Consider the following 12,430-nt stretch of genomic DNA (forward strand, 5'->3'; position numbering starts at 1 on the left):
TCTTGGATTTATACCCAAAGGCTATGTAAGACTTTTCAACATGTTAAGAGTTCAATTAATCAAGGTTTCACTTGCAAACTGAGGTCTAATCATAAATAATCTAAGATTGCAGATTCCAAATTGGCCATTATTAGCTTTAAATATGCTTTGGGTATGGCAGGATTGTTACTATTTTGTAGGGAAGACAGGAAGGAAAAAATATGGACACCCTACAGTTAAGCTACTTGACAAACGTTCCTCTAAATCCTCTTATACTACCCTCCCCCAGTCCCCACACACCATTTCTATGATCTCTAAAGCATGAAGTAATAGCAGAGCTATTAAACAAAAAAGCTAAAAGGACCATAGGCCAGAGCTTCAGCCAAGTCCAACCTCAGTGATCCTGCTCTCAATGCTGGCTCCTGTCTCAAAGGAGAAGTGTGAAGTGGACATGTATCTTTTTTCTTTTAACAACTCCAGTACTACACACACAGAAAATACATTGCTGGATTCTCCAAATTCCTGGAAATATTACCATTATATTGACAAAAACAGACATGAAGCCTGGATTTGGGACAATTAAAAAAATGTTATAAAAATTTATTATTCAAATCCCAAGGCAAAAAAATCTCAGGTTGGAATCCTCCTTCATCTATTGGGCACTAGTACGTAGAAACATTAGCAGCTATTATTTATTAAGTATTATCACAATTTCAGAATCAAACTAGTTTTAGAAGACTAATGCACATAAATAGGCAAATGTGACAAGCTTTAGATTTTATTTATAATTTATACTTGAATGAGATCCATCTCCTCAAGTCTAGTTTAATGCTCCTCAGCTGTAAATGATTACTTCGTGTCCTTGGCCTGGGGGTCAGGAGAAATCAGTAAAAAAAAGCCATTAAGATGATTATTTTGCCCCAATGCATAAGAGACTTTTTTTCTCCTTGAAAGACCCCAAGGCCACCATTGCACTTTTATTTGAATGTAGTGGGACAACTGTGCCAAAGGGCTGATATTTCCCAATTTAATCTGAGGTCATAATAAAACAAGCAACAAAACAGTGTTTGGGATTTCAGTTTCTCAACCTTATCATCAAGACTCACTGCCTCCCATCATCAATATTTATTGAGCATTTACAGTGTACTAGGCACAATAGAACATACAGAAAACATTGTCCCTGCTCTTGTGGAGCTTACATTCTAAAAGAAAAAAAAAATACACCTCTTTTAAAATGGTATTTTTGTTTGGTGTTTTCTGCAAGGTACTGAGGAAATAGTCTGTAGGGTGAGCTTTGGGTATAACTTAGCCCCATCATTATTTAAAGAGAGGAAGAGGAAGGATTTTAAAGGCAGACAATGACAGACCATTCAGGATAGGTAGGGCTTACAAGGAGATAAACACAATCTCATCAACTAAGGAGAGATTTGCTGCAGTAAATAGGATGAGGGAAATAGTTTGTGGGATGCAAGCAAAGGAAGCAAGGTATCCTTAGACATTGAGTGGAGCCAGAAAGATCATGCGGCCTTTTATCCAAGTACATGGCCACCAAGTAGGAATGGTTGGTGACAAGACAGAAGGCTAAAAAAGGTAATCCTGTGCACCTGACAGAAAGAATAAAGGATCAAAATTGAAGGCAGGCTATAACAATATCAAGAAATTCTTAAAACCAAAGTGATTTGGAAGCACAAAACTTAGTTAATGCTACCCAATGTCATGATGGGCCAAGAACATTGTGGCTTCCTAAGTTAGAAAATACCATATACCAAAATTTTAAATGGAACGCATTACTTTTTTCCAATCAATCCCCTGTCTCTGAAAAAAAGCTCCCCCCCCCCCCCCCAGGGTAGGGGAGGAATATGGGACATGGTTGGGAACAGTAGTAGTTATATTAGTAGTATTTTGTTATGATAAACTTTGTATTTAAACTTGGTAAAAGCCCATTAGCTGCCAAGAGGGAATAAGGAATAAATTTCCAAAAATGTACAATTTCCTTTAAAGAAGTTTCAGAACCAAGAAACTAATTTACATGAAAAGCTGTAGAGAAAGTAGTTGAAAAGTCCATTCATAAAACTTTTATTCCACTTACATGAACTTAATACACGTGTTCTTAACAATTATGCTTGGATTGTTCATGAAAATTTCATAAGACATTAAACAAAGCTAGCCATCATCTCAAGTTATTTCCCTGTTAACTATTTTTACAGCACATGCATGTTAGGCAAGTATCAAAAAAAAAAAAAATCACAAAAGCAAAAAACCAAAACAAAACAAACAAAAAAAAACCCTAAAAAAAAAAAAAGTTAAATACATGGGATTTTTGTTTTGCTGCTATGCTTGATATACATAAAGTAATGGATATCAAGCAATTCATTTTTACTGCATCTTTACTTGTACATTTGTTCTTAGGTTGTCTAAAACATTTAAATACAAATAAAAGGAGTGTAGCAAAAATAATGAAAGCAAACAGCAGGTAACTTTACAAATAATGGAATGTGAACCGTTTCTGCCCTTATCCAGAGTAAATTGGGTCACAACTAAAGGAACACTTCTGAAACTGTAGTCAAAGGTGTGCACATTGAGAATGAGTATTCCACAGATACTTGTGGTTCACATGTAGTATCTATGGGATACCCATTTCTACTACAGCCTTGTAAGTGCTCTAAACCTTAAAGTATCCACAATAACTACACCTGTTATCTGGAACCAATTATCCCTTTTACTCCCCACCAGGACAAACCAATATGTAGGCAGTTTTCTTTGCTTAGACATGGAAGCAGTTTTAACACTGGCCCTTGTGAAGCCACAATGTACCAAAAGTACTATGCCAAACATTTATAACTAGTATAAAAATTCCACATCCCCATATTGGCCACCTCAAGATGAAAACAGATAACTCCCTAAATGTTAACTGGCTCTACTCCCCTAATATTCAACATAAAAACCACATGGGAAATATAGAAATTCAAATAGAAGTAACATAAACCTGTCATAAATCGTAAACAAAAAAAACTATTTGTGGGACAGCATGAATGACAAATGGTCTACTGTGTAAATTTTAGAATGAGGCAGACAAAAGTTGGAAGGCCGGTTAATTTTCCCCTCCTTCTCCTGCTTCAGCTTCATCTCCTTGGGTATCCGATGTCCACAACTGGTAAAAGAAGGAAAGATTTTTCAGCATGTTTCATTTTGAAAAAAATCTTAATAGATTTGTTATGGTATCAGAATGTAACCACAGCTTTTGCTGAAAGCTTTCTTTAAAAGATCATAGCAATGAAGGTAACTTCAAAGATACAAAAACACCCTCATTTTCTCCCTAACCACTGTATAAACATCCTAAGTACAAAGCAAGTTGTCTTCAAATAACAAAGTCAGATATAAGAAATTCTTGGATTATTATACATAGAAGAGAGAAAATAAAAAACACAAAAAAGCTTTAAAATACTAAGTATTAATAGCTACAAGAATATCAGACTGCTCTGAAGAGCCCCAATATGAGCAATGGATGTTTAAATTAATGTTTAAATTTAATGTACATAACTATAATCATCTTAATTCAACCCATGTTCAAGCTCAGACTGACTACTTTCCCTCAGTAAAATTTAAGATTACCACTTCAAAGAGAATTTCACATTCCATGAAATCCAAGAATGAAAATATCAAGTCTAAATTAAATTCCTAATTTAATTTTTCTTATGTTTTTAGCTTAGAAAAACACATTTTGTGTATCTGTAAGATTCAAAATAAATAGCCGAACAACAAACAATATGGTCAGAACCCAATCTTCTAAGAGGTAAAAAGTGAAATGTCCCATAGTTCTTACACAATGTGGTTCCAAAAAACTCTTTGCTGAGAATTCTCAACACTAGAATATAGACCTGGTTTGGAAAACGCAATAAACTAGAATAAAGCTGAAAGTGACATGTATAAAATGATACAGTTTTCAAGCTCTACACTGCAGTCTTCACTCCTAGCTCTTACTACCTGGGCACCGCAGATACTTCATAATTTTTTCACCTAAGCCTCAAAACTTCAAAGTTAATATTTATCTGAAGGAGCATGGAGAAACCTGTGGGACTAAAGAGACATATCAACCACTTTGCAAGGTGTAGACTATTTGGATCCCAATTCAAATAAAAATTTTTTTAAAAAAGAAACAACTGGAATTTGAATACTATTTAGATATTAAACATTATTAAGGAATTACTGTCAATTTTTTCAATGTAATAATGGCTGTGGTGGGTTTTTTTTTTTTTCAGTCTGTAGTATGCTAAGAACAATAAGCATGACATCCCATAACAAGTCATTATTTTTTACTAAGAGGCTAGCTAGGCAAAATAGAATTCTATTTGAATTTCACATAGAATATGTGAAATTTTGTTAACTGAGGTTACTGACAGAGTACCATAGCTGTATCAATATGGAAGCAACTTTACGGTCAAGAATACCATTTTTAATGGAATATAAACAATGTAAACCTGTATATTTTTGATAATGAAACTATTCTATTCTATGGCTAAAATGGAAGAAATGAGAACACCCAAATTGAAATGGAAAATAAAAACACCCTATCACATATGAGGGGAGTCTGGAACTAAGGTGGGTTTCTGGGACAGTGGTGGGTTGGTTGGTTAAGGTGTCATTTTAAAATTAGTGTCAAGGGCACCTGGGTGGCTCAGTGGTTGAGCATCTATCTTTGGCTCATGTCGTGATCCCGGGGTCCTGGGATCGAGTCCTCTATCAGGTTTCCCCACAGGGAGCCTATTTCTCCCTCTGCCTATATCTCTGCCTGTCTGTGTGCCTCATGAATACATACATAAAATCTTTAACAATAGATATGTAACTAATCAAAATATACATTTTTGGTCCTTGATCTAAGATTTGTTTCTATAAGGTGGTTTTTCTTCATAGCTTTAATAGCAGATACAATTTTACATTCAATAAAGAAACTAGAAATATGCCTTATAATAATCTATAAAACATAATTTCAACCACAGTGGCCATTCACGATGCTGTAATGTACTTACTGTCAAGTTGTCTCTCAGTAATTGCATTATTAGCGTGCTGTCTTTGTATGACTCTTCACTTAATGTATCAAGTTCAGCAATGGCTTCATCAAAAGCCTATGATAAAAAAAAAAAAGTACATTTCAGTGCTCAAATAATAAGGATTACTAAATTTTCACAAAACAAGTAAAATACATACTGTCTTTGCAAGAGAGCAGGCTTTCTCCGGGGAGTTGAGAATTTCGTAATAGAACACAGAGAAGTTAAGGGCCAGACCCAATCTGATAGGATGTGTTGGTTGCATTTCCTTTTTGCTGATTTCAAAAGCTTCTTGGTATGCTTGTTGTGACTGATCCACAATCCCTGGAAAATAAAACATTCCAAAACATACTGACAAACTTTGTACTTCATCTTCACCTCTCACACCAACAATACCCTTTACCATCCAACAATATCCTCTGAAATATTAAGCTGTAACAACCTTAATTAAATGAGAATCTTAAAAAAAAAACAAAAACAAAACAAAACAAAAAACTTCTCCAGGAACACTACACTAGCCATTGGTCAATGTCAACACAAAAATAACTCTTGCGAGCATCTCAGAATTATTGTTTTTTAATAACTTGTGTGCACAGGACGCCTGGGTGGCTCAGTGGTTAAGCTTCTGACTTCAGATCAGGGCGCCATCCCGGGGTCTGGGATCAAGTCCCACACTGGGATCCTTACGGGGAGTCTGCTTCTCCCTCTGCTTATGTCTCTGCCTCTCTCTCTCATGAATAAATAAAATCTTTTAAAAAAAGTAACTAGTGTGCACTACTCTACAGTTATGCTGTGATCACTATCTCTTAAAATTTGAGTAAACATTCCTATGCCCAAAATTGGCTTTTCAGCAAGCATGCACTTTAAAATACCAATATTAAACAGTAGCTGTACATTCTTAGGACTTTATAAAAAGTTAATTACTGGGGTGCACAGGTGGCTCAGTTGGTTAAGTATCTGACCTGATTTCAGCTCAAGTAATGATCTCAGTGTTGTGAGATCGAGCCTACGTGAGGCCTGTTTAATAAGATTTTCTCTCTCCCTCTTTCTGCCCCTCTTACCTCTCTAAAACAGTGAAAAATTACTATTCTTCATTTAGTGCTCTAAGCAATTAAACAAAAAACCCACAACTGTTTGCATTTCAGTGACACTACTTCCATACTGTTATTTGATACAAGTTCAAGAAACACGTTGAAAAACACAGTATACCTTTCTTGTCATCACCAGCAGCAACTTCGGCCAAGTAACGGTAGTAGTCTCCCTTCATTTTCAAATAGAAGACTTTGCTCTCTGCTTGTGAAGCATTGGGGATCAAAAACTTTTCCAAAAGAGACTTTGCAAGAAAAGAAAGTCACAATAAGTCTAAATTATTTACAAGACTGGAAAAAACTTAATTTCTCAATTGCATACTGTATGTAGCCTGTTATAAAATTTTAATACCCAATTATTGCCAGTAATACAACTGTTGAATGCAATAGGCTCATAATTTGTGGTTTAAAAGCTGAATGCTTTGGATAGCAATACTTGAAATGTGAAGTTAGTGTTGAGTTTATTAAGGATACATTTTGAATATGTAACCTTCCCCACATACTGCTTGCTATTTACATACTGATAAAGATCACATGCTTCACTGAATGTGAAGCCATGGGAGCTCACAACAAGCTTTTTCTAACAAGTTGACAAATTTTCTATTTTCAAGGTAGTCATTAGAATGGAAAGAACACAAGAGGGGAAACTTCTGGGATTATGACTCAAGCAAAAACCAACAATGTTAATAGACACTACCAGAGTCCCTAACAGAGAAAGCAGAACAAAATTCACTTCATTTAGAAGAATACAATTCAAGCAAAACCTCACAACAGGTAAAAAGTTGTTCAAAGTCAAAGTTATATTGTTCCTAAGTAAGAGAGTGGTATGGAGCACCTGGGTGGCACAATCAGTTAAGCATAGCACTCCTGTTTTTGACACAGGTCATAATCTCAGGGTTGTGAGATCAAACCCTGCACCAGGCTTTCCTAGCTCAGCCAGGGCCTGCTGGAGATTTTCTCTTCCTCTCCCACTTGTTCTCTCTCAAATAAATAAATCTTTTTAAAAAAATATAGTGGTAGACAGGTTTATGAGATTTACAGATCTGAAGAATAAACCTTTAATTTCTTTAAAGTGATTTTGAATTAATAAAATACATATTTACAGATCACACAAGATAAAATTCCATCCTATATAATTCTAAAACTATTAACAATCTGAAAAAATATTCAGATCATTTTATTAAGGGGAGATGGCCCAATATACTGGTGATTTTTTTTTCTCTTAAGGGGAAAAAAGATAATTCCAGTAGTACAATTAGGTAAATGTTAATAGAAATATTCAAGAAACAAAACCATTTTCCCCATGCCCAATTTTCCTAACTAAAAATACCCCAGGAATCAAGGTGAGTCAATTTTCAATCTAGCTTAGCCCCAAACTAGTCCCTTTTAACAAAGAAGAGTTATCTAATTCTTGGTTTCATCCTTCTGGCAGTCAGTTTAGTCTGTATAGCATCTACTTATATCCAAAATAGTTTGAAGTTACAGGTACCCAGATGTGGGTAGGAGTAACATGGCAGTAGGGCCAAATTGCACTGCATTATAGGAAGGGGTTCAAGATGAGAAGTCAATTTACCATTATTTCCTGTGGTTAATTAACCAATATTTGAAACTATTGGCCTAAAAATCAGATGAACACTTTCGTTAGGATAACAAAAACTTTATTACACCACTGACTATGGCAGCTCTTTTGGGATATGTCTCAAAAACAGAAGATAGTTCAATTTAATATAATAAGTGGATTTTTAACTTAATATCAATTTTTCATTTAAGAAACAAATGACCAGGCCTTTTCAAAATTTTTATCTTAACACAAAATACATCATTCATCCAACTCTGGAAGATAGTATAGCATAACAGTTTTGGAGTCAGTCTAGGTTTAAATAGTGGCATTCCACAGTTCAAAAGGGTAAATCCTATTTCTGACTGGTTAAAGGTTAGACAATGAAGTCTAACTAGAGAAAAAGTATAATATGACTAACCAGAATTCACAAGTAACTTCAAATCAACAATAAATCAAAAATATATAAATTTAAAGAAGGCTCCAGGGCAGCCCTGGTGGCACAGCGGTTTAGTGCCGCCTGCAGCCCAGGGTGTGATCCTGGAGACCCGGAATCAGGTTCCACGTCAGGCTCCTTGCATGGAGCCTGCTTCTCCCTCAGCCTGTGTCTCTGCCTCTCTGTGTGTGTGTGTGTGTGTGTGTCTCATGAATAAATAAATAAAATCTTTAAAAAAAAAATAAAGAAGGCTCCATAAACAAGTCTTTGGCTCATTTACATATATAAGATTATACTAAAATATTTTCAAATAAAACAAGTGACAATAACTGAGCCCAACCATGGAAGTTATTTTTCACGTATGCACTTCTATTTCATATTTCACTACTTCAACGTATTTTTCATATTCACTTGATTCTTCACTTAAACGCCCCTGTGCTAAGCACTGAGATTGTAATGGTGGGCAAGATTGTCTTTAACTTTGTGGATAAGTGGTCTAGTCTAGCAAGGAAGACAAACGAAACTAAGAATAACATTACCTAATCACATCCTTCACTTTTCAAGGACTTTAACCCATTCTATGTCAAGATTAAGGCCACAAACACATGCAATTAAGAGTGAATTCCTTAAGATGTAAAACTTTAAGGTACACCAACTTACAGAAGTTACTTAGGCAGTGTGTCAAGAAATGTTACAACCCATCTTTAGCTATCCACCTTTTATGAATCCCTAAAAACATTGTCTTACACTAGAATAAGGAAATTTTTTCCTTTTCTCACAAGGAAAAAATTTTAAACTGTAGTTAAGCACTTCTTCCCCCAAAGTGAGCACTGTATTGGCCATAATATCAAAAACTAACAAAAACAACTTTAAGGGCAGCCTGGGTGGCTCAGTGGTTTAGAGCCGGCTTTGGCCCAGGGCATGATCGTGGAAATCTGGGATCGAGTCCCACGTTAGGTTCCCTGCATGGAGCCTGCTTCTCCCTCTGGCCTGTGTCTCTACCTCTCTGTTTCTCATGAATAAATAAATAAAATCTTTAAAAAAAAACAACAAAAAAAAACTTTAAAAGATATTAACCAAAAACCACAAGTAATAAGAAGGCAAAACAGCTTAGTCAATAATAGCAAGACAATAATAGTCAAAAAAAAAAAAAAAAAAAAAAAGTCAAACAGCTTATTGGCCTAATGAAAGACCAAAAGGACCAACAGTTAAGTATCAACAGTGGAGAATGTTTCTAGTGAAATGCGGACTACAGGTTGAGAAAGCAAGCTCATTAAACTGTACGCTACAGACTATGAGCAATTCTATGTCAGTTATACCTCAATAAAGCTGTTACAAGTAAAAAGCAGAGAATGAGATGAATGGCATACTTTTGTCTGTATCTTTTGATGACATTCACTAAGAACCGTTAAAACTTAAAAAACAAGGGGCAGCCTGGGTGGCTCAGCGTTTTAGCGCCACCTTAAGCCCAGGGCCTGATCCTGGAGACTGGGTATGGAGTACCACATCTGGCTCCCTGCTTGGAGCCTGTTTCTCCCTCTGCCTGTGTCTCTGACTCTCTCTGTCTCTCATGAATAAATAAATAAAATCTTAAAAAAAAAAAAAAAAAACCTTAAGAAACAAGTAGACTGGATATTAAAGATTAAATAAAGAGGTTAACACTTGTTTCAACAGACTAGGAAAAGGGACGCCTGGGTGTCTCAGGGGTTGAGCATCTGCCTTCGGGCTCCGGGTGTGATCCCCAGTGTGAGTCCCAGGATCTAGTCCTGTATCGGGTTCCTTGCATGGAGCCCGTTTCTCCTGTCTCTGCCTGTCTCTCATGAATAAGTAAATACAATCTTTTAAAAAATTTTAAAAAGCAGACTAGGAAAAAACAGAATTGTGGTAGACAATCTCCAAAGATAGCATCCACTAAAATTCCCTTGCCATCCCTGTTCGCATATGCCATGCCTTCTATCAACATGTGGAATTTATTTCCTTTCTCCCGAATCTGAGCTAACTCTGATGACTTGCTTTGACCAAGAGAATCTGTAAGTGACTGAGTTCCATTTCTGAGCCTAAAATCCTTAAGAGGACTGCCAGCTTCCCTTTTTTGCTGTTGGAACCCTATGTCAGCATATAAAAAGTCAAACTACCCTACTGAAGAAAAAGGCCAAGATGGCCCAGGAATGGAATGTTAGGTAAAGCCATTTGAATATTTCAGAACCCAAATGCAGCAATGAGTGACTCCAGTCAATACCATATGAAGAGCTGCAGTGAAGGCAAATTACAGGATCCCAAGAATAAACCACTGTTTTAAGTAACTATAAAAATACTGTTTACTGTTTTGAACAGTTATGCAAAACAAGGCAGGAAAAAAAATTTATAAGGTTATTTCAATAATAAAGATGACTCTTCTGACACGTAAATTATTTAATTTGATCCTTCCATAACCCTAACCATGAGATCCAAACTAAATTACCCTACAAAAGACAATGGGGCCCAGCTACATTATGTAATGTACTCAAAGCCACAATTAACTTGTGAAGGTACAACTCCAACTAGGCAATCTCACCTATACTACTAAAATCATGGTACATTTTTTTTGTCTCAATAGGGTGTGCTATGCCTACTAAAAAGGATAATGTCATTCCAAGATCTTAATACAATTAGGAATCAAAATTAAGGAAAATTATTCAGTTCAATAATGTACTGATGAGATAAAATCTACAGTATACTGCTTCTTTAAAAAAATGTATCAAGACAAGGACTGACAAACGGGAATATCCAGGAAAGCAAGAATGGTAAAGAAACTAGAAAATACCGTGTAGATGGAAAGAATTATGACAAGAATGGCTCTAGACAAGACTAGTTAAGTTTCACAAGAGGCTGACTTCTGCTCAATAAATTTATGAGTGATCCAAACTTGGAATAAGCCAGCTAGTCAGTCAAAAAGTCAGCTCCACCTACTCTTACAGAGATTTTAAGGAAAAATAAGGTGATCCTTGGGTATTTTATAGAGATTCATAAATCAGATGTGGTTTCATTCAACTCTAATGTAAGATATGGGAGATACAGAGTTTATTCAATTATGTTAATTTTAGCACTAAAGAGGCAATTAAGTATGTTAATTTGTCAAATTGACCAAAGAGAAACAAAATCTACATTTTCCAGATTTAGAAATTACAAGAAAAGAGGCAAATATAAGGGAGAAGACCAAGATGGAAAAAAATACAAACAAAAGGAAAAAAGGAAGCAGCACTTTCAGAAAGCAGTAATGACAAGGAAAAAATTGGAGGTGAGCAAATTTAAAAGTCAAATAGAAGAAACTAATAGCTATTATCAAAACATACAAAAAGCTATTATCAAAACAAACAAAAAGCTATTATCAAAACATACAAAAACTAAATATACAATGAAACCTTCTAAATTTCATTCATCTACTACAGTACAATGAAAGTGAGGATTACTCTGGGATACTCTGAGAATCTAATTTCAAAGAAGGACATAGTATGAGACATTACAACTTCTAACCATGAAACAAAGGTTAGGATGACTACTAATGTACCTCCACTTACAAAATCCTTTGTATAAGGTAGTACATTAACTTTTCTTTTTTTTTTTTTAATTTTTTTTTTTCAATTTTCATTTATTTATGATAGAGAGAGAGAGAGAGAGGCAGAGACACAGGCAGAGGGATAAGCAGGCTCCATGCACCGGGATGCCCGATGTGGGATTCGATCCCAGGTCTCCAGGATCGCGCCCTGGGCCAAAGGCAGGCGCCAAACCGCTGCGCCACCCAGGGATCCCAGTACATTAACTTTTCTAATCTAAATCTAATTAAAATGGAAAAGGATATTTAAGTCAAACACAAATTAAAGAACATCTTACACTCTGCATTGAGGCTACATTATGCCTCAACATAGATTATAATTGCATTATAATCTATGCCATCTTGCTAAAATTTAAAAATTCAGAGTATTGCCTCAGCAATTTAAAAATCTGTTTTTAATGACAATCATTGTCTTTTAAAAATATCATGGCAATATTTTCAAAAATATCTACGATTAATCTGTGGAATCAGAGTTAATGCATATTCTGACTTTATACAGTAGTCATCCTAATAGTGTTAAGTAGGATAGGAAGCAGCAAGATGCTACTAGGAGCCTGTATCCAACATCTTTGTGTAAATGGTTCATAATCTAGTGCTAAATGATATGGTTAAGAGAAGGCACCGAGGGATGCCTGGGTGGCTCAGCAGTTTAGCGCCTGCCTTCCGCCCAGGGCGTGATCCCGGAGTTCCGGGATCGAGTCCCATGTTGGGCTCCCTGCATGGAACCTGCTT

General features: G+C 35.7%; 1 protein-coding gene across 2 annotated transcripts in view; it reads right to left on the reverse strand.

Moving 5' to 3' along the window:
- Positions 1-1,089: 1,089 nt before the first annotated feature.
- YWHAZ (tyrosine 3-monooxygenase/tryptophan 5-monooxygenase activation protein zeta) overlaps positions 1,090-12,430 on the reverse strand; it is a 35,459-nt gene continuing 24,118 nt past the window's right edge. For both annotated transcript variants that reach the window (XM_025450139.3, XM_049093285.1), the window contains exons 3-6: positions 6,234-6,357; positions 5,185-5,348; positions 5,007-5,102; positions 1,090-3,130 (exon numbers count right to left, since the gene is read on the reverse strand). In XM_025450139.3, coding sequence (XP_025305924.1) covers positions 3,071-3,130; positions 5,007-5,102; positions 5,185-5,348; positions 6,234-6,357 — 444 coding nt within the window. In that variant the 3' untranslated portion in view covers positions 1,090-3,070. The remainder of the gene's footprint in view (positions 3,131-5,006; positions 5,103-5,184; positions 5,349-6,233; positions 6,358-12,430) is intronic.

Source organism: Canis lupus, chromosome 13 (genome assembly GCF_003254725.2).
Source record: "Canis lupus dingo isolate Sandy chromosome 13, ASM325472v2, whole genome shotgun sequence".
Taxonomy (NCBI): Eukaryota; Metazoa; Chordata; class Mammalia; order Carnivora; family Canidae; genus Canis; species Canis lupus.